At 39.0% G+C, this 22,775-nt stretch overlaps 1 protein-coding gene across 1 annotated transcript; it reads left to right on the top strand.

Annotated features, from left to right (window-relative positions):
- LOC121244771 (TMV resistance protein N-like) lies at positions 1 to 21,870 on the top strand (the record flags this gene model as incomplete). The annotated part of the gene is made up of 12 exons (XM_041142979.1): positions 1 to 515; positions 5,157 to 5,833; positions 5,877 to 6,250; positions 12,045 to 12,323; positions 12,422 to 13,138; positions 13,205 to 13,219; positions 15,953 to 16,066; positions 16,199 to 16,462; positions 16,580 to 16,843; positions 20,738 to 20,917; positions 21,351 to 21,438; positions 21,806 to 21,870. Coding segments are annotated over 12 exons (3,552 nt in total), but the record flags the coding sequence as incomplete, so codon positions are not given.
- Positions 21,871 to 22,775: the final 905 nt, after the last annotated feature.

Here is a 22,775-nt window from a genome sequence, read left to right as displayed (position 1 = left end):
TCTTACTGCAAAAGGCTTCGAACAACCCATTCATATATTCCTTCTTCTTATTCTGAATCTGAACCCAAGGAGCACGATGTATTCCTCAGTTTTAGAGGTGAAGACACCCGCAATACTTTTACCGACCATCTATATCAGGCTTTGGTTGATAAAGGGATTAGCACCTTTAAGGATGATGAAAAAATTGGGATTGGAAAACCCATTTCCCCGGAACTCTTGCTTGCAATTGAGAGGTCGAGCATGGCAGTCATCGTGTTGTCAAGAAATTATGCATCTTCGACATGGTGCTTACAAGAACTTGCAACATTTATTGAATGCATGAAAGAGTGGGAGATGAGAGTTTTGCCCATTTTCTACCATGTGGATCCTAGTGATGTGCAACATCAGACGGGCACTTTTGCCGATGGCTTTGCCGAACATGAGATACGTTTTGAGAAGGACTTAGAGAAGGTGCGAACATGGAGTAATGCTTTGAGAGAAGTGGCTAATCTCACCGGATGCCACTTACAGAATGGGTAACAATTACTAATTATCCTCTTTTAGTCATTTTCTTCTTCTTAACTGCAAAATCGGCTTTCATTACTGTTATTGTACGTGATACAAAGTAATTGCAAGTTCCCTTTCTCTTAGCTAAAAAGCTTTCATATAATTATATATGTAGTGTCATGATTCAATTTATGGAAAATTGGTATATGTTCCGGAAGTTAATGAGATATTTAACTGAGAATCAGCACCGTACAATTCATTTTCTTCATTATATTGTAAATTACAGGGATGCCCTATGTATTTAATTGGCCAGATCAGGGTGTGCGCCCTCGTTGTACAACTTGTCAAACAAATTAGTGACCTGCCGATTACGGCTACCTTACGAAAAGAGTTATGCCTTATATATAAACTGATCTTAATTTCATTACAACATCGTAAAATTATGATAGGAATGAAACGAGTACTGCATGCGTGTATTTAGCAGCATGTTAATCTTTTCAGTATAGGAGAGAAGCCTGATAGCAAGAAAACCATAAGAACAACTACAAATCTTCACTCTAGATGTGTTGATCGGGTCTTTAAAACCCAAACTCTATGTTTGGATCATATATTGTAACGCTCCGTCCCCGAGGGTCCGGAGAGTTAACTCATAATATATGACAATCAATTCCAACATTTCTAAAATTCTTCCAAAAGCTTCAAATCAAACGTAAACACTTCAAATTTAATTAACCACACATACTCGTATATAAAATCTTCAATACAGTAACCCCAAAAATTACCAACTTATCTACATGTCACTTAAACTCACATTTCAACAACATAATTATCAAAATCACCAATACTCATCGAAAGTTTTCTATTCTTAATCCACTATTCTTAAGTCATCTCACCAAATTCTTCGTAGTCCTGATCATTAGTTGAAATATCTAAAAATCATCTGAAAATATTAGAGATAAGAGGGGGTGAGTTATCAACAACTCAGTAAGTAGAGAACATATACTAGTATGCAAACATGATCATTTACAGATTTCATAATGCAGAACAAAACACTTTTTATTTTCCGAATGCAGAGTCAGAATATGTTATCAAAAATATCAGAGCGAAAGTTCACAATATTCTTATTCAAAATTCCCTTGGCACAACATAACTGAAACATCATATCAGAACAAAATTCCATGTTTAACCCTCGTGGTAGGGTTGTGCAAACCCCGGTGGCCAACCGAGTAGAAACAGAATGTGAATCTTCTCCTTATCATTCTAGGACCCCCGAGTGTGCACATAGAAAATACCACGCAAAAAACCACTTTGTTTCAAAAGTGGGTGCACCAGAAACAGAAAAGTTGGTACCAACCCAAATAGAGGCCACATTTTTACACCCGTGGTAAGGTCAGAACAGAAATAGAATGTCATGCCAGAGGTTTCAGAAATCTCTTCTTATCATATCGGAGTACAGAACATTTTCAGAGTAGAACAGAATCAGTTCACAAAATATAATTTATGCACAAAATTTCATATTCGTTCTCTTTTGCACAGTTCGGAAACAAAATGTCAAAATAAGCTCATGTCTACACCAGTCATGACAAAAAGTACTTTATTCTTAAACAGAATTTCATGAGTCATGCAGAACAAATAACTAAGGTCATTTTAGATTTATTTTCATAACAAAACATGCATATTTTTCCAAAAATTAACCTCAACCCATTTTATTTATTTTTATGCAAAATCTAGCATAGGAACCCCGCTTACCTGGACGACTTAGCTTTTCAGAATTTTCTTCAAAAATGTCGAGTCGACTATAAATCGTCACCTATAAAAATAGTCACGTAATTTTCGTAAGTTTTCAATTAATCATGGATTTCGATATTTAAGCCTAAGTTTCTTAAATAACCTATTTTAATTCCTCAAAACTTAAAACTTTCATAATCCCAAAATATATCATCACTTCCTAAAATCACCAATATCCACCATAACCCACTTCAAACACAAAACACCAATATTTAAATCCGAAATAGCCAACAAATCTCATAGCATAAACCAATCACACCAACAACTCCATCATCCAATTCAATCGACTTTCTTACTCCTCAGACTCAGTCCGGCACAACCAACCAATTCACAGTAAATATGAGTTAGCGCGAAAATACATTTAAATCTCAAAAGTTCTTTGAGAAAATACTTACAATGCTATATGATAGTTTTTGAAAGATCACGGAGGTGCTAGAAGCGGCAACGCAGCAACAAAACAGTGCCAAATGCACTATGGCTGTGGGTCTCAAAAACTCACTTTTGAACGGGGACAAACCAAGACCCGAGATTGCTAGGGTAGGGCTTAGGGATGTCGGTGAAGCTAGTGGTGGTGGTAGTTGGCCGTGGGTGGCGGAGTAAAGGGTGGTAGAAGTGCAAAAAAAAGCCCAAATCGGAAATGGAGTTGGATGTACTTCACCGGTGGCGGATCGGAGCTGGGGTTGGGTGCATTGAGTTGCTAGGAGGTCGAGGATGAAGTGGTGAAGAAATGGTGGCCAGAGGTGGCGTGACGGTGGCGCGCGAGCACAAGGAATGCCGTTGCTTCAAGCCGTGCATGGAGGAGAACGCCGGGGAGTGAGGAGCTGAAAACCGGAGGGGGAGGTCGCCGGTGGGTGGGGAAGGTCGTGGGCTGGGCGATGTCGCTGGACGGTGGCGCACGACGGCGGGCTGGGGAGGAGAAGAAATCGCACGGGGAGAGGGGGTGCAGCGCACGGGAGAGGAGAGAGAGAGAGGAGAAAAAGAAATGGAGGGAAAAAGAAAAAGAGGGGAAGAAAAGAAAAAGAGAAAAAAAAAATGAAAGGAAAGAAATGAGGTCCAAACCTCATATCTTGAGTCACACAAATGATCCAACGGAAACGATTTCAAAACAGCAAGTTAAATAAAATAAATCAAACGTAGTGATTAAATGAAAATAAAATAATTAAACCCAACAATAAATTAATTCAAAATAAAGAGAAATTTAAATGCATAACAATTATTAATATTAAGGAAACATGTCAAATTTAATTTTCACAAATTAAAAATCATAAAAATAAACCCACTAAAATATGAAAATTTAAAACAAGAGAATCAATTTTTAAATTAATAACAAATAATCTTTCAATTAAAAATACACTAAAATACGGGGTGTTACATCCTCCCCTTAAAAAAATTTTGTCTTCGAAATTTGCAAGGTCAAACATCAATTCTAAGGCAGTTACAAGATACAACTCAGAACACGCTTAAGAAAATCACACCATCAAAAACTCCCAAACAGGCATGAGTAATGTTCTCTCAAGTCTACTCCCATAGGTGATTCTATTATATTCGCATTAGTCTCCCAATGGCACCTCCCGTCTAGTACTCCTAGGGCAACCACGTAATCCGAAATCTCCACTTTCACAAAACACTCAGTAATTTTTGATGATTATTATCTTCACACAATAAATTGCTAATCTCAAAATCACCAAGAATGTCCTCCTGAATCTACACCAACTATCATCCTTAAATTTGATATGGATCAAATCCCAAAACCTGCCACTATAACCCCGAACTAATAACAATCATTATCCAAATTAGATCAATACCTTCAATCTCCAAAGAAATAATCTCGTTGAAAATCCCTATATCAATAACTCAACTCTAATCAACCCCATTTTAATGGTCACATACTAATCAGTCTCCAAAATAAATCAAGCTAGCACACCAAGCCTGCAGAATTAAAAACTTAAATCTTATTTCAATTCAGTCTTCAAATCTGTAATTCTAAAACATTAAATTATACCAGAATCATTTTCTGAAATCTGTAAGATTGATGAACTAATATCCAATAATAAAACAATCGACTCCTGAAGCTTTCAAAATCTAAAATATTAAATGATAACAAATCATTTCCTAAAGTCTGCAAAACCTTAAACTTTTGGTGAAATTCCCGTAAATCTATCATTAAAGTTTGTTGAACTTACAACCTCCTATTCTAAAGCCTCGTGTCATACATCCACGAAATCGAAAACTTCAAATGTCCTACTCCCCAAATAGATCACCCAGACCATACCGTTCCTTTCAAACCTTCATATTATAAAAGCAAACCAAGTCGATAAAAGTTCAAGCCTACTACACTAAATATAACAATAGCATTCTCAGTCGTACCATCTTCATGCCATAACTTAATTCTTAACCCACTTTTTAATTTCGAATGAAACGAATTAAATAAAATAAATCAAACGTAGTGATTAAATGAAAATAAAATAATTAAACCCAACAATAAATTAATTTAAAATAAAGGAAAATTTAAATGCATAACAATTATTAATATTAAGGAAACATGTCAAATTTAATTTTCACAAATTAAAAATCATAAAAATAAACCCACTAAAATATGAAAATTTAAAACAAGAGAATCAATTTTTAAATTAATAACAAATAATCCTTCAATTAAAAATACACTAAAATACGATGTGTTATATATATTAAAAATTTGGATTTGGATTTGGATTTGCACTAAGGCCAAATAACAAGCCTTTAAGCTTTTCGAATTCTTTTATCCAAACACAACTCTTTTTGGACTTGGTTAGTCCTTCCACATGAACAAGCAACAAACCAACACTTTGACATGATCTCCTTTCATTTACTGTCGTTTTGAGTTGATAATTTCTCGAAATAATTTTCTTCAATCCTTACAGGCGTGAGTCGGTGTTTATCAAAACCATTGTTGATAGTATATCTCGTGAATTGAGTGATACACTCTCGATTGTTGACGAGGATAGCCTTATTGGAATAAAATATCCAATTAAGGAATTATTGGATTCGCATCTAAAAACATGTGGAGATCAAGAAGTGCGCTTTATAGGATTATGCGGGATGAGTGGGATAGGCAAGACAACTCTTGCACGAGTTGTATTTCAAAGAATCCGTTTGAAATTTCAAGCTTGCAGCTTTCTCGATAATGTCAGTGCAGAACGTAATGTGGATGCTTTGCTAGAAAAACTCCTTTCTGACATGAAGTTGAGGAGTGAAAAAGAAAAGTGGGATGGAAGGGCGGTGATAAAGAATAGACTGCGTTCCAAGAACGTTCTTATTGTTCTTGATGATGTTGACAAAATAGAACAATTAGAAACATTAGTAGGGAACTGCAATTGGTTCGGCAAGGGGAGTAGAATTATAATAACCACAAAAGATAAGCATTTGTTGACAAGACATGGAGTTCCAAATGAAAATATATACATGGTTAAAGGATTGAATGAATATGGTGATGATCTTGATTTGGAGCTCTTTTGTCGAGAAGCCTTCGGCAAACCCGATTGTGGAATAGATTTTTTGGATCTATGCAAGGATTTTGTACGTTCTTAAAGTCTTGGGATCCTCTTTATTTGGAAAACGACGAGACGTATGGCAAAGTGCTCGAGCTAAATTAGAAGCAATTCCTAATAAGGATATTCTGAAAAAACTCCAGATTGGGTTTGATGCACTCGAGGACACAGAGAAAAAATTATTTTTGGATATTGCATGTTTCTTTAATGGTGATTACAAAGATCGAGTAATAGATCTACTAGAAGGTTTAGATTGCTACCCTACCATTGATATTGAAACTCTTGTTGACAAATCTCTCCTTATTGGTTCTGGAAAAAGATTGTGGATGCATAATTTACTACAAAAATTGGGTTGGGAAATTGTTCGTTGTGAACACCGTCAGAATCCCGGAAAATGGAGTAGATTGTGGCTTTCTGATGATATCCTTCAAGTGCTAAAAGAAAATACAGTAAGTGTCATAGAGAAGTATATATTTGTGCGGTTATTGTAAAATTATTGTAGCATCATTTTCAGACGCTAATTGTTGAATATTTGGAGTCTGGTTCACGCCGCTCGAGCGAAGCGTATAGCCGCTCGAGCGAATACAAGTCAGAGAGCTTCGCTCGAAGAGAGCTCGACAGACCGCTCGAGCAAAAGCAAGTCAGAGAGGTTCGCTCGATGACCGCTCGACTCACGGCTCGAGCGGAGGGAAGTCAGAGAGCTTCGCTTAAGGAGCCGCTCGACTCACGGCTCGAGCGATTGAGGGAAACAGGTTCGCTCGACGAGGGCTCGACACGCCGCTCAAGCGAACATCATTAATTCTGCTGAATTTAGGGTTTCCGCCGTACAACATATATATATTGTTTTGTTTTTGACTTGTACTGAATAAGAGTGAACAGTAGCCATCCTACACTATTGTATTGTGATTCCTCAAGAAATAAAATCCTCTGCAGCTCCCGTGGACGTAGGCAATTTGCCGAACCACGTAAATACTGTGTCGTGTGTGATTGCTTGTTTTTCCTGTGTCTATATTTACTTTATTGTCATCGTTTTTTCACAACAATTGGTATCAAGAGCCAAGGTTAGGGTCTGAGAAATACGATGGCTGGAGAAGAAGTGAAAGTATCGGGGATCGAGAAGTTTGATGGCACGGATTATGGGTATTGGAGGATGCAGATAGAGGATTACCTCTATGGGAAGAAACTCCATCTTCCATTGTTGGGGAAGAAGCCGGACAGCATGTTAGTTGCTGATTGGACTCTGTTGGATCGACAGGTCCTGGGGGTTATTCGTCTAACCCTGTCGAGATCCGTTGCACACAACGTCATCAAGGAGAAGATGACTGCGGATCTCATAGCGGCTTTATCAGGTATGTATGAAAAGTCGTCAACAAATAATAAGGTACATCTGATGAAGAAGTTATTTAACTTAAAGATGTCGGATGGTACGTCTGTTGCACAACATCTAAATGATTTCAATACTATCACAAATCAATTGTCGTCTGTTGAAATTGAATTTGATGATGAGATACGTGCACTGATACTATTGGCATCACTGCCAAATAGTTGGGAAGCCATGAGGATGGCTGTTAGCAATTCTGCTAGTAAGTCAAAGTTGAAATATGATGACATCCGTGATTTGATTTTGGCTGAGGAGGTGCGTAGGAGAGATTCAGGCGAGACCTCAGGTTCGAGTTCAGCTCTGAATGTCGACTCTCGGGGGAGAGCACAAGACAGGAACTCAAATAGAGGCAGATCAAAATCAAATAATAGGGGCAAGAGCAAGTCAAGACCTGGTCAGCAGGCAATTTGTTGGAATTGTGGCAAAGCTGGCCACATAAAGAAGAATTGCAGAAATCCCAAGAAGACAGAGAATGATAGTGCTAATGTGGTAACTGAAGAATTACAGGATGCACTATTGCTTGCAGTTCAGAGTCCAGTTGATGACTGGATACTTGATTCAGGGGCATCCTTCCATACATTTTCCCATCGGGAGATAATGCAAAACTATGTTGCAGGTAACTTTGGAAAGGTGTATTTGGCTGATGGAGAAGCTTTGAATGTAATTGGAATGGGAGACATCGACATTGTACTCCCTAACAAGAACAAATGGACCTTGCAAAAGGTCAGACACATTCCTGAGTTAAAGAAGAACCTTATCTCTGTTGGGCAGCTTGATGATTGTGGTCACTCAGTGGTGTTCTCAGATAGCACCTGGAAGGTCACCAAAGGGGCATTGGTACTGGCTCGGGGTAAGAAAACTGGTACACTCTATATGACTACTGGTTTAAATAACACTATTGCCACTACCGTTGCAGAGAGCACAGCAGACTTGTGGCATTGCAGGCTTGGCCATATGAGTCAGAAGGGCATGTAAGAACTTCTGTCTAGAGGCAAGCTACCAGAACTGAAGTCAGTTGATCTCAGTATGTGTGAGAGCTGTATTATGGGGAAACAGAAGAAGGTCAGTTTCTTGAAGAGTGGTAGAACACTGAAGTCAGAGAGACTAGATCTTGTGCACACTGATGTGTGGGGACCTTCCCCAGTGGCATCCCTTGGAGGTTCTCGCTACTATGTTACATTTATTGATGATCACAGCAGGAAGGTATGGGTCTATTTTTTGAAACATAAATCTGATGTATTTAATGTGTTCAAAAATTGGAAAGCCATGGTTGAGACTGAAACAGATTTGAAGTTGAAATGCTTGAGGTCTGATAATGGTGGTGAGTATATTGATGGTGGGTTCAAGGACTACTGTGCAACTCAGGGTATCAGAATGGAGAAGACCATTCCTGGGACACCACAGCAAAATGGAGTTGCTGAACGTATGAACAGAACCATAAATGAGCGTGCTAGAAGTATGAGGCTGCATGCTGGGCTACCACCTACTTTCTGGGCAGATGCAGTTAGCACTGCAGTATACTTGATAAACAGAGGGCCATCAGTTCCTTTGGATTGTGGATTGCCTGAGGAGACTTGGAGCGGGAAAGAGGTCAAATTTTCTCATCTTAAAATATTTGGCTGTCTTTCTTATGTTCTTATTGATTCTGATGCTCATAATAAGTTTGAGGCTAAGTCAAGGAAATGTTATTTCATTGGCTATGGAGACGAGGCATTTGGCTATCGTTTCTGGGATGATCAGGGTCGGAAGATTATAAGAAGCAGAAATGTGATCTTCAATGAGAAGATTGTGTACAAAGACAAGTCTAGTACAGTTGCTGAAGCAGCTTCTTAGGAGTTTGAGTTTGTGAGTTTGGATGATCTACCAGAGGTCACAGTGCAGTGCAGAGATGTGAGTGACGGGGAGAGTGGGTCCAGCACACCCATTCCCATTATTCCGCAGTCAGATCCAGAACCGTCCACTCCAATAGCTGCAGTTCGCAAGTCAGTTAGGACTATTCGTCCTCCACAGCGTTTTTCACATTCTTTGAATTACATTTTGTTGACAGATGGTGGAGAACCACATAGTTACCAAGAAACCTTGCAAGATGAAAATTCTAGCAAGTGGGTGTTGGCCATGAAGGATGAGATGGATTCCTTGTTAGGGAATCAGACATGGGAGTTGACAAAACTTCCATCAGGGAAGAAGGCATTACACAACAAGTGGGTGTACCGGGTGAAAACTGAGCATGATGGCAGTAAGAGGTACAAGGCCAGACTTGTTGTAAAAGGCTTTCAACAGAAACAGGGCATTGACTATTCTGAGATCTTTTCTCCTGTGGTAAAGATCACAACTATCAAAGTAGTTTTGGCTATGGTTGCTACTGAAGATCTATTTCTTGAGCAGTTAGCTGTGAAGATAGCTTTTCTTCATGGAGATCTTGAAGAAGACATCTACATGCACCAACCTGAGGGGTTTGTGGTACAGGGAAAGGAAGCTTCAGTTTGCAGACTAAAGAAGAGCTTGTATGGCCTGAAACAAGCTCCCAGACAGTGGTACAAGAAATTTGATAGTTTCATGTGTAGTGCAGGGTACAGCAGATGTCAGGCAGATCATTGTTGCTATGTCAGACAGTTTGACAATTCTTACATTATTTTGCTGCTATATGTGGATGACATGCTCATTGCAGGGGCTAGTATTGATGAGATCAACAGTCTGAAGAAGCCGATGTCAGAGCATTTTGCAATGAAGGATTTGGGAGCTGCAAAGCAAATCCTTGGCATGAGAATTGTTAGAGACAGAGTCAGAGGCACGTTGAGACTCTCACAGGCTGAGTATGTGAAAAAGGTACTCAACCGGTTCAGTATGGACAAGGCCAAGTCAGTTGGCACACCCTTAGGAAGTCACTTCAGACTCAGCAAGGATCAGGCATCAAAGTCAGAAGAGGAACAAGACTATATGAGTAAGGTTCCTTATGCCTCAGCTATTGGGTCACTTATGTATGTTATGGTTTGCACTAGACCAGATATTGCCCATGCAGTGGGAGTTGTGAGTAGATATATGAGTAATCCTGGAAAACAATATTGGGAAGCAGTGAAGTGGATTTTGAGGTACTTAAAAGGCTCTTCAGAAACGTGCTTGTGTTTTTCAGGAGAGGGCTTAGAGGTGCAAGGCTATGTTGATGCTGATTTAGCTGAAGACATTGATAGCAGAAAAAGTACCACAGGGTTTGTTTACACTCTGGGTGGTACTGCAGTTTCATGGGGTTCTAATCTACAGAAGACAGTTTCTTTGTCTACTACAGAAGCTTAATATATTGCAGTTTCAGAAGCTGCAAAAGAGATGGTTTGGATACAGGGCTTCTTGGAGGAATTGGGTAAAAAGAATCAGAATAGCACTCTCTATAGTGACAGTCAGAGTGCCATATTCCTTGCCAAGAACCCAGCATTTCATTCCAGGACTAAACACATTCAGATCAGGTATCACTTTATACGATCATTGTTGGATGATGGACAGTTGCTACTTGAGAAATTTGTGGAAGTAAGAACCCTTCTGATATGTTGACAAAGGGTGTTACACTTGAGAAACTGAAGTTGTGCGCAACTTCATTTGGTCTTCTAGCATGAAGACAGGAGCTGTGAGTTGCAGAGGTGGAGGATATCATGTTTGAGGCAGGGGCGACAATGTGGGTGTACCAGTCTCCAAGTGGGAGAATTGTTGAGTATTTGGAGTCTGGTTCACGCCGCTCGAGCGAAGAGTCTAGCTGCTCGAGCGAATACAAGTCAGAGAGCTTCGTTCGAAGAGAGCTCGACAGACCGCTCGAGCAAAAGCAAGTCAGAGAGGTTCGCTCGATGACCGCTCGACTCACGGCTCGAGCAGAGGGAAGTCAGAGAGCTTCACTTAAGGAGCCGCTCGACTCACGGCTTGAGCGATTGCGGAAAACAGGTTCGCTCGACGCGGGCTCGACACGCAGCTCGAGCGAACATCATTAATTCTGCTGAATTTAGGGTTTCCGCCGTACAACATATATATATTGTTTTGTTTTTGACTTGTACTGAATAAGAGTGAACAGTAGCCGTCCTACACTATTGTATTGTGATTCCTCAAGAAATAAAATCCTCTGCAGCTCCCGTGGACGTAAGCAATTTGCCGAACCACGTAAATACTGTGTCGTGTGTGATTGCTTGTTTTTCCTGTGTCTACAGTTGTTAATAAGACATGGAGTGCAAATTATATACCCGATTAAAGGACTAGACAAAAAGGAGGCTTTACAGCTTTTTAGTCAACAAGCCTTTCATGACCCTGATCAATGTGAAGACCAAGACTTTTTGGATCTACGCAATGACTATGTGAATTATGCTGACGGTCATCCTTTAACTCTTAAAGTTTTGGGTTCCTCCTTGATTGGAAAAGGAAGAGAGGTATGGAGAAGTTCTTTGAGTAGATTACAAGTACTTCTTAATACAGATATTCAAAAGAAACTCAAAATTGGTTTTGTTGCATTGGGGCAGACACAGAAAAAAAGGTTCTTAGATATTGCATGTTTCTTCAACGGGGAAGACAAAGATCGAGTAGTAGATTTATTGGAAGGTTCTGATTGCTTCCCTAACATTGATATAGAAACTCTTGTAGACAAGTCTCTTATCACTATTTTGGGGAGAAAATTGTGGATGCATAGTTTACTACAAAGACTGCGTTGGGAATTGTTCGTTGTGAAGCCTGGAAAACGCAGTAGATTATGGCGTCGTGATGAGATCCTTGAAGTTCTACGGGAGAAATCTGTAAGTGTAATAGTATAATAGCTATACACTCACACACAATGCTTGTGACTGTTTGTTGCATGCACAGTTCCATTCATTTATTTTGTTATTTTTTTATTACAGGGAACATATAAAGTCGATGGCATAATGTTAAGTACCTCGTCTCCACACCAAGAAGAAGACTTGAATCCTGAAGCCTTTTCACAGATGAATAAACTTAGATTAATTAAAATATGTGATGCGAATCTTCCACGGGGCCTCAATTCTCTCTCTAACGGGCTACAACTAATCGACTGGCACAAATATCCTTTGAGGTCCATACCGGAGAGTTTTCAACCTATCAATCTTGTTGAACTCATTATGCATTGCAGCAACTTTCTGCAATTACCAGTGGCTTTTCTTGTGAGATCTTTTGCCTAGATTAATAACCTTTTTTCATTTCTTAAAATTTGGAGTCATTTCTTAAAGACTTTCTCTATTTCTATATTGTTGCATTACAGAATTTAAACAAGTTGAAAGTCATGGACTTCAGTGGCTCTGAAAACTTGTTGATGACTCCTGACTTCTCTGGATGCCCAAGTCTTCAAAGGTTAATTTTTGAAGGTTGCACAAGATTGTATGAAGTTCACCCATCTATTGGAGCTCTCAATCAGCTCATTCTATTAAATCTCAAAGATTGTAAATGTCTGATTAGGCTTCCGCATGAGATCAACTTGGAATCATTGAATCTTTTGATCTTATCGGGTTGTTCAAAATTTGATAAGTTTCCAAAGATTGGACAGAATATGAAGCATTTGTCCGAGCTTTATTTGGATGGGACTGCCATTGAGGAACTCCCATTTTCAATTCAAAATCTTGATGTCCAGACATTACTAAATCTTGAAGGGTGCAAGAAGCTTTTGATTTTTCCGAGTGTCATTTGTTGTTTACCTACTCTTAAAACTCTCATTCTCTCTGGATGCAAAGGTCAACCTCCTTCCCCTGTTTTATTTTCAATTGGTGCTCCCCTCACCTTGTCATTGCCTAGCTTGTTTTTTGGGTTGACCTCTTTAGTAGCTCTTGATCTAAGTGACTGCAATCTTTTGGATGGAGCACTACCCGACGATCTTAGTGGCTTATCCTCCTTGGAATCTCTGAATTTGAACAGAAATAGTTTCACACGCTTGCCACAGAGCATTTCTCAGCTTCCAAAGCTTAAATTTCTTTATTTGGATAATTGTAGAAGGCTCCAGTTATTGCCAAATCTTCCTTCAACTACACAATTTGTAATGGCTCGAGAATGTACTTCACTCCAAAATTACTCCAATCAAGTTGTAGTGTCAACTTCAGGTGGAGGAGAATTCACTGTTATTAACTGCCTTAGCTTGGCTGCTAGTGAAGAAGAGATTCTTAGTGAGGTCTCTTTGCTAGATACACACTTTCAGCCACTATGGGCTGTCGGTGGCAATTGACATGCCGCCAACATTGTTTAGTGATCATAATTGGATGGGACTTGCTCTATATGCTTCTTTCTCAATCCACAGGGATCCCGCAAACCTGCCACACCAGTAGACATGAAATCAAGCGGTTTATTACTCGAGGTGGCTTCTGTTGGATAGCCTACATACCAGGTAATCAATTGATGCCTATGCGACAGTGCAGCCATATTGCAGCATCATTTGTGAGTGATTCTCCAATCATTACAATGGAGAAATGTGGACTTCGTCTTTTATATAAGCATGATCAAGTACAATTCGAGCAAGAACTAAAACACTGCAATGACTTGTTTTCTGAGTATCGAGATTCCACGGGTCAATCTATGGTCGATCTGGAAAAAACAAATGAAACACCAGTACCTGATGATGAAGTAGGCCGACTGGGAGGAACTGTCCACTCTAACAAGGAACTCGAAATTGAAATATCGATAAGGCCCATTAATCTTGGTCAGGATAAAAATGATGAAAGTAGGAGAAGTGACGGCCTTGAGGTAAGAAATTTTTATGAGTCATTGTTTTACTTCAATATACCATCAACGTCTCTCCCTTAATTTGTAAATCTAATAATTCACTCCTTTTGAGTAAAGTTAATCATATTTTCTATCTTTTACACAGGATTGTGTATATGATAGGTGTTATCCTCCAAGTAAAATTCTGGAGTGGTTCACCCATCGGAGTGACGACTCCGTTTTAACAATACCTCTACCTCCAAATGATCGTACTTCTTGGATGGGACTTGCTATTTGTGCTTCTGTTTCAGTGGCAGGGCATTCGAGTAACGCTGCTGACAATCTTGGTTTCCAATTTCCTTTCAACCTCATTTGTCATTTGGAAACCGATATTGATACTGTAGAACATTTCCATACTTACTGCCTCAACGAACGTTATCTCAAGTCGTTGTTAAAGTTTGGTGGATTCACCTGGCTGTCTTATATACCACGCGGGTTGTTTCCAGATTTTCTGGATGAATGCAGGTGGATTGAAGCTTCTATCTCAACCGATTGCCAAGGCTTAGCGGTGCAGAAGAGTGGATTCCGTGTTTTGTACAATGAAGACGAGTTAAATAACCAGTTTGAGGGAATAAAAGGCCATTTCCGGCCTTCGCTTGAGAACTTCTGTGATGTCTTGCAGGAATTTGAGGGTGACCAGTTCTTAGAACTCTTTACTCTCTACCTTTGATCCTTTGCAGCTAGCCAGACAAGGGCACGTACACGTACGAGTTGATGAAAAATCTCTCCTGGCCTGTACGAAGAATTGTGGATGGCTTACGGCTAAAAGCCCTACAGGTAGAGGATTCATAACTATAATGACAGGGGAGATAACCCTGAGAAATTGGGGATGAGGCCCAGGATTGGGTACGAATATTTTGTGGGAGACAACTCCTACAAAACAGGAGATATCCTCTCCATTTAAAGAAGAGATCATAAAGGATAAGCACAAAGAAATGGTAATTAGAGTTGGTCACCATCACGCCACATTATGCTATAAATAACTCGGTAGAGGTAACGTCATCTTTATCTTCATCTTTTATATACTTATTATCATACTGTTACTAACTTAAGCATTGGAGTTTACACAGGACGACCAGCACCATCCCTTCATTGTAGCAAGTATCATCTGTGCGATTGGTGGAGTAAAACACGTCCTCAACAGTGGTGCCATTTGTTGAATTATTACAAACTTCATCGTGATTTTCATATGTCAACCGTCACAAGATTGCAAGTTGACCGAGATCCGGGACCGAGCATGACGGAGGCAGAAGGAAGGTTAGCGGAAGTAGAGGAAAGGCTAAAACAAGTGATGGCAGTTGTCAAACAACTGTAGAAAGAGAACGAGGAATTAAAGCGGCAGAGGGATAATTCCCCTGCCTAGAACAGGCAACCTATAGGGGATGCACACAATGCCAGAGGAGTTAATAGCGAAGAAGTGGAGAAGAAGAACATACATGATGAACTACGCAGTTTAGTAGACAAATACGAGGCGATGGCTAAGAGGATGGGTGGCTCCTCTTCCGTGGAGCAACTCCTCACACTCACGGACCTCCCTTACAGCAAGGAGGTCATGGCGGTCCCCTACAAGCTAAATTCAAAGTGTCGCAGATTGACCTGTACGATGGGTCTAAAGATCCCATTGATCACCTCGAGAATTTTAAAACACACATGACTCTCCATGACTTCCAGGGGAGGTGGCTTGCCGTTGTCAACCTCCTTCTCCTTCTCATTCTCTCTGGATGCAAAGGTCAACCTCCTTCCCCTATTTTATTTTCAATTGGTGCACCCCTCACCTTGTGGTTGCCTAGCTTTTTTTTCATGGTTGACCTCTTTGATAGCTCTAGATCTAACTGGCTACAATCTATTGGATGGAGCACTCCCCGACAATCTTAGTTGCTTAACCTCCTTGGAGTCTCTGAATTTGAGGAGAAACAACTTCACACGCTTGCCAAAGAGCATTTCTCAGCTTCCAAAGCTTAAACTTCTTTATTTGGATATTTGTAGTAGGCTTCAGTTATTGTCAAATCTTCTCTCGACTACACAATTTGTAATGGCTCGAGAATGTACTTCACTCCAAAATTATTCCAATCAAGTTGTAGTGTTGACTTCAAGTGGAGGAGAATTCACTGTTATTAACTGCCTTAGCTTGGTCTCCCGTGAAGAAGACATTCTAAGTGAGGTTTCATTGCTAGATAAACACTTTCACCCATTGTAGATGGAGCTCTCTCTCTCTCTCTCTCTCTCTCTCTCTCTCTCTCATATATAAATTCACAAACATACTAAAACTATTCCATTCTATAATATTGTACAGGAGCAAATTCATGAAAGTGAAGAATATCATGGCATTTCTCAGGGTGGAATTCCAAAGTGGTTCAATAAAGAATATGGGTCATCAATATCGATCCTGTTACCATGCGATCTCTCGAAAGATAGTAGTTGGAGAGGAATTGTGTTGCATACAGTACTGCTAGATGCTGATGTTTGTGGAGTTGAAACTTTGCTTGATGCCTCGAATAATGCGCACGAGTTGATCATGTGTAGCTTGGACATAGATGGAGGTCTTGCAACTTGTTCCGTAGTCCTCCATAAATACTTTCACCCATTGTAGATGGAGCTCTCTCTCTCTCCCTCTCTCTCTCATATATAAATTCACAAACATACTAAAACTATTCCATTCTATAATATTGTACAGGAGCAAATTCATGAAAGTGAAGAATATCATGGCATTTCTCGGGGTGGAATTCCAAAATGGTTCAATAAAGAATATGGGTCATCAATATCGATCCTGTTACCATGCGATCTCTCGAAAGATAGTAGTTGGAGAGGAATTGTGTTGCATACAGTACTGCTAGATGCTGATGTTTGTGGAGTCGAAACTTTGCTTGATGCCTCGAATAATGCGCACGAGTTGATCATGTGTAGCTTGGACATAGATGGAGGTCTTGCAACTTGTTCGGTAGTCCTCAAATACCAATGCAGCCACGATGGTTCATTTGGACTTTGCCTATATATATCGCATGCAAGGCTTAGGAACCAACTAGACCAGTGCAACTGCATCACCGCGTAGTTTACATCCAACAGCCCTAGTATTGTGATCACTGGTTGTGGCGCTCATATCAGCCTCTAATAGCAAGATATGATGCAGTTCATACAAATCTTAAGCCAGAAAGATTATGGATGGAGCAATGTTTTGAATACCGTATCGGAGGCCGTACCGGTCAAGGCACTGGAACGAAATATTTCGATACCGGTACCGTTTCGGGATAGTCGATATATGAATAAATTATATATACCAAAATAATAGTTTATATATGAATAAATTATATATAAATACATATATATAAATTATAGATAGCCTAGTCTGAATTGGAGGTCAAAAAATAAGTTTGTAGTTTGAAAAAATAAAATAAAATAAAATTGGAAGGTTGAAATATCGGTCAGTACAGGCCGAAATTGAGGCCGGTACGAAACGTATGGAGCATTGGTACGAAAAATTTTGATCGTACCAGCCGATACAGTACAAAATTTAAAACAATGGGATGGAGTCCCAATGTAGTGATATTACATGCTAGTCCTGGCCCTCGTGATGAACTCGACGCAACTGGCCTGTTGGTAAGGGTTTGTACCCTCACACTTAGGGACAATTTGACAATGAGACATGAAATTCTCAAAATTTTTGAATTTCTTGTAATTTCATTCTCAAATGTCACTCAAATACAAAATACTTTTCAATTTAAAATCTTTAAATTTTTCTTCAAATTATTATCTAATCATTATTCAAATGCAAAACCCAATTCAAATTTGCCCCAATATTGAAGCTTGAGCCCCTCAATTTTGAAGTTTGAACCCCTCAATTTTTAGTTGCAAATGATGCCATGCATTTTGAAAGTCTATCAGATGCAGATATAGTTTTTTGATAACGCTAATTAACCATATCATATAAATTTCAACGCCTCAGCAAGCATAGAAAACATACCTGTTTTCTCACATGAGGACAAGATGGTGAGACTGTGCAACTGTAGTATCCCCATGAGGGCATGGATTTCCTTTAGCTATCTTATGTTCGTATTTTCTGCATTGACAGCCATCGTTCATCTTTGTACAAGAAAAATCGAAAAAAACATTAATTTTGTCTAAAGTACAAGTAAAGTTCATCTTCACCACATTTTCACTAAAACAATTGTTTACAAACGTATCATCTTATACATAACAAATTTAATATTCGCTCTCTCTCTCTCTCTCTCTCTCTCTCTCTCTCTTATTTGACACTAAATTTCCATTTTTACAAGACTTTCATCCCTCCACTAGGTATAGTTATCGTTTCCCTCAGAGTAAAGTTCAAGACTGGTTCACTCATCAAAGCTGTGGACACTTAGTGTATAACGCCCCGTACCCGGAAGGGGTCGAAGAATTACTATCTGTCACTTACCAACCTGTCTCTCCAAACACCTAAAACCCCAAGGGTTTCATAAATAGCACACAATCTCATATTATCCAAATAACCAAAATACAAACTCCATAAATCATCATTACAAAATGTCATAAACCAAAGGGGTCCAAAATTTTCCAATAATCTCAACGAAAGAGAACGATACATCTCTAAATCCCAATAGGTCCAAACAACTCTACGTACTTCAATTACCCAAGTTATACCCTTCTACAAACAATGGAACTCGACCTTCTATCCATATCTAGACAAGCTCCAATGTCTGTTCCTGACCCCCAGCTGGGCAACCAATGGCATCTAAAAATATCAGAAGATAAGGGATGAGTTATCCACAACTCAGTAAGCAGAGAACATATACTAGTATGTAAACATGAGCCATTTTTGGAAAGTTTGGTATTAAGAAATAAAACATTTCATTTTTCATATGCACATCTTAAAACATGTTAGCAAAAAAAAATCAAAGCGACTATTAAATCTTTTCGTACTCATAAGCCATTTTCATATTCCAAAACCACTTTGGCATAACATAATTGCACATCTTCATCTTGTTATATCATATCATATCGTATCATGTCATATACCATGTTTAACCTCCGTGGTAGGGTTGTGCCATCCCCGGTGGCCAAACCAGGCAGTATCATGTTGTGAAACTTCCCCTTTTTAAATCTCGGAGCCCCGAGTGTGCACACAGAAAAGAACACATATAAGACCATTTTGTTTCCAAAGTAGGTGCACTCATATCTTATCATGTTGGTACCAAACATATCACGTGAGCCAGTATCATCATATCATAACCGTATTCAGAATCAGAATCAAAACAGATAAGTATGCCAAAGATTTTCATATCCATATCATATCAAACCATATACTGAACACATTCATATCATTTCCAAATGATCAATAATAGATCCAAAATATTTCATATCACAAGTATCAAAACCTAAATTTTCATATTCGCTCTTTTGCTCATTTCAGAAACATGTCAAATATTGCTCATGTCTACACTTTTCATGTCAAAAACATTTCTTTAATCTTTCATACATATTTCATGAGTGAATGCAAAACATATACTGAGTTTGTTTTTCACCTTTTTTTTAAAAAAAAAAAAATAACATGCACAATTTTACAAACCAACCTCAGTTCATTTCTTTTTATGCAAATTTAGCATAGGAACATCCCTTACCTCAACTTTTTAGCTTTTCAAAAATTTCCTCAACAATGCCGAACAAAATTAATCGTCACTTATAAGATAATCACATAAATTTTCATAAATTTCCAATCAATCTCGTATTTTGATATTCAAGCCTAAAACTTCTAAAATAATCCATTTTTATTTCTCTCGAACCCAAAATTCTCATTATTCGAAAAATACCAACATCACTTTCTAAACTCATCAATATCCAACTTAATAACTTCGACTAAAACATTTAATTCTAACTTATTTACGATAGAGATCTTACTATAATTTATAATACTAAATACTATAACTTTATCGAAAACATTATAAGTGGAAACTCATTCATCTATTTAAATAATAAAAAAATATTATTTTAAAAGGATTAAAAAATAATATTTTGCACTTACTGATCATTCCGAAAATTTATTAGTATTTACTTAATAACCATTCCGAGAAAAATATCAGTCTCTTAAAAAAAATTACCAACTTAACAAAATTAAACAAAAAATCACATGCAGCCCTCATTTCAAACACAAAATACACCATTAGTTGATGTATTCAAACAAAAAGAGGGCAAAAAGGGTAATAACCCCCCTTCATCCACCAAAATACCCGTGACACTTAGTTTCCTTTTTAAGCAACTACCAACACAACAAAAATAAAAACCAGCGGAGGCCAACAAGTGAGCGACAACAGGGACTAACCCACAGAAAACGAGGCAGTTACAGCACTCATGGAGATGGGGGAACGACGGCGTGGAGCTGGCGGTTGGCTACGGCGGATGGGGGTGGCGCTTGGTCACTGGCTGCGAGAGAAAGAGAGAGTGACGAGCGAGAGAGGCACACGGTGAGAGAATGAGGGAGAGACCGAGAAAGAAAACCAACCAACTAGAAATGGCGTGAGCTTACCAGGGGACTGAGGTGACGTGCGGCGGACTGGGGTGATGGGAAGTCCTCGCCGGCAGTTTCAATGGGGGCACAGCGCGGTGGAGCTCTCGATGGAGGGTGATTGCAGCAGCTTGGACTCTGCTTTGTTTTAGACAACTAAAACAGTGGCTTAGTCAAGAGAAGACTAATATATCTAGCAGTGGAAGTAACCTTATGGTCAGAAATTTTATGAGTCTTTGTTTTGCTTCAATATACCAGATTTTAACTCTCCCTTTGTATATGTAATATTAATCCTCTCCTTTTGTGAAAAGTTCACCATATTTTCTGTCTTTTACATAGGATCGTGTATATCATAGGTGTTATCCTCCAAGTAAAATTTTGGAGTGGTTCACCCATCGGAGCGACGACTCCCTTGTGACAATCCCTCTACCTCCAAATGATCGTACTTCTTGGATTGGACTTGCTCTTTGTGCTTCTCTTTTAGTGCCAGTGCATTCAAGTAACGCGGCTGACAATCTGGTTTTTTGACTTCCTTCCAACCTCATTTGTCATTTGGAAATGAATATTGGCGCTATGGAAGGTTTCCATACCTATTGCCTCGATGAACATAATGATCTCGAATTGTTGTTAAAGCTAGGCAGATTCATCTGGCTATCTTATATACTGTTGGATTTTGTTTTTAGTGAAGACGAAAAGCAAAGAATAAAGGATGCGAAGGAAAATGTACTCTATATATTAAAATCTTCTTACGTACAGTGTGGTCACTAGCTCTATATATAGTAAGTATAGTAGGGCAAAACAAAGAATAATGCAAAAAAGGAATAAAGAATCTTTCTAACAAACTGTACATAAATTGCTAACAGAATGCTTAGCATTTTTTTTTTTTTTTTTTTACTTCTAGAATCATCTGGTGGTTGCATGATTGGCTAATTGTTTGGATGACTTGTGGCAGCTTGCTGTGATGAAGTGGCTTGCATGGTGTGTTGCTGTGATGACTGTATTGCTTGATTTAATATTCCCCCGCAAGATGGAGAGTGGAGGTTAGTAACTCCCATCTTGAGCAACAACGAGTAAAACATAGGGGAATGTAGAGCCTTAGTTAAGTGGTCTTCAAGCTAAGACTGTGATGGTGTGTATGCTGTTGTGAGAACTCCTTCGTGAATTTTGTCCCGAATTAGATGACAATCTAATTCAATGTGTTTGGTTCTTTCGTGGAAGACGGGATTAGAGGCGATGTATAAAGCTGATTTGCTATCACAATAGAGTGTAGCTGGCTGAGAATGAGGGACCTGGAGATCAGCAAGAAGATACTTGATCCACATGATTTCACATGAAGCAGATGCCATGGAGCGGTATTCTGCTTCAGCAGAACTTCTTGATATAGTTGTCTGTTTCTTTCATTTTCAGGAGACAAGAGAGTGACCAAGGAAGACACAATAGCCTGTTGTGGAATGCCTAGTGTCGGGACATAATGTCCATTCAGAATCGCAGTAGACAGTCAAGTGATACAAGGATGAAGATGGGAAGAACAAGCCCTGTCCTGGTGATTTCTTGAGATACCGCAACACTTTATAGGCAGCATAAAGATGAGGAACTCGTGGTGATGACATGTATTGACTCAGGATATTAACAGAGTAGGAGAGGTCAGGTCGTGTAATAGTGAGGTAGAGAAGTCTGCCAACCATTCGTCTGTATTCACTAGGATCGTCCAGCAATTGACCTTCATCTTTACACAATTTAATATTTGGATCCATGGGAATTAAACTTGGTTTACAACCAAGCAAACCAGCATCATTTAATATATCTAATGTATATTTCCGTTGACAAATCTGTATTCCAGTAGGATTGCAACCTCTAAATCCAGAAAATATTTTAGACAACCAAGATCCTTGATCTTGAACTTGGTAGCTAAAAATTCTTGTAAGTCAGAAACAACCTTGAGATCATTAGAAGCCACAATAATATCATCAACGTAGACAAGTAATGCAAGGAATGAAGGGCCATTGCCTTTGGTAAAAAGAGTGTAATCAGCCCTAGATTGATTGAAACCATATTGAAGTAAAGATGAGGAAAATTTGGCATACCATTGCCGAGAAGCCTGCTTAAGGCCATACAAACTTTTCTTCAACTTGCAAACTTTTTCTTTGTTGGGAAGTGAGTATACAAGAGGCATCTTCATGTAGACTTCTTTGTGTAGTTCGCCATGTAAGAAGGCATTGTTTACATCAAATTGATGCAAACTCCAGCCTTTAATAGCAGCAATAGCCAAAAGAGATTTGACTGTGACAAGTTTGGCAACGGGTGAAAAAGTTTCATTGTAATCAAGTCCTTCCTCTTGGGTGTACCCTTTAGCAACCAATTGTGCCTTATGTCTTTC

Source organism: Juglans microcarpa x Juglans regia, chromosome 8S (assembly GCF_004785595.1).
Source record: "Juglans microcarpa x Juglans regia isolate MS1-56 chromosome 8S, Jm3101_v1.0, whole genome shotgun sequence".
Classification (NCBI taxonomy): domain Eukaryota; kingdom Viridiplantae; phylum Streptophyta; class Magnoliopsida; order Fagales; family Juglandaceae; genus Juglans; species Juglans microcarpa x Juglans regia.
The sequence above is the reverse complement of the archived record's forward strand: the minus strand, read 5'-3'. Positions and strand labels throughout refer to the sequence as shown.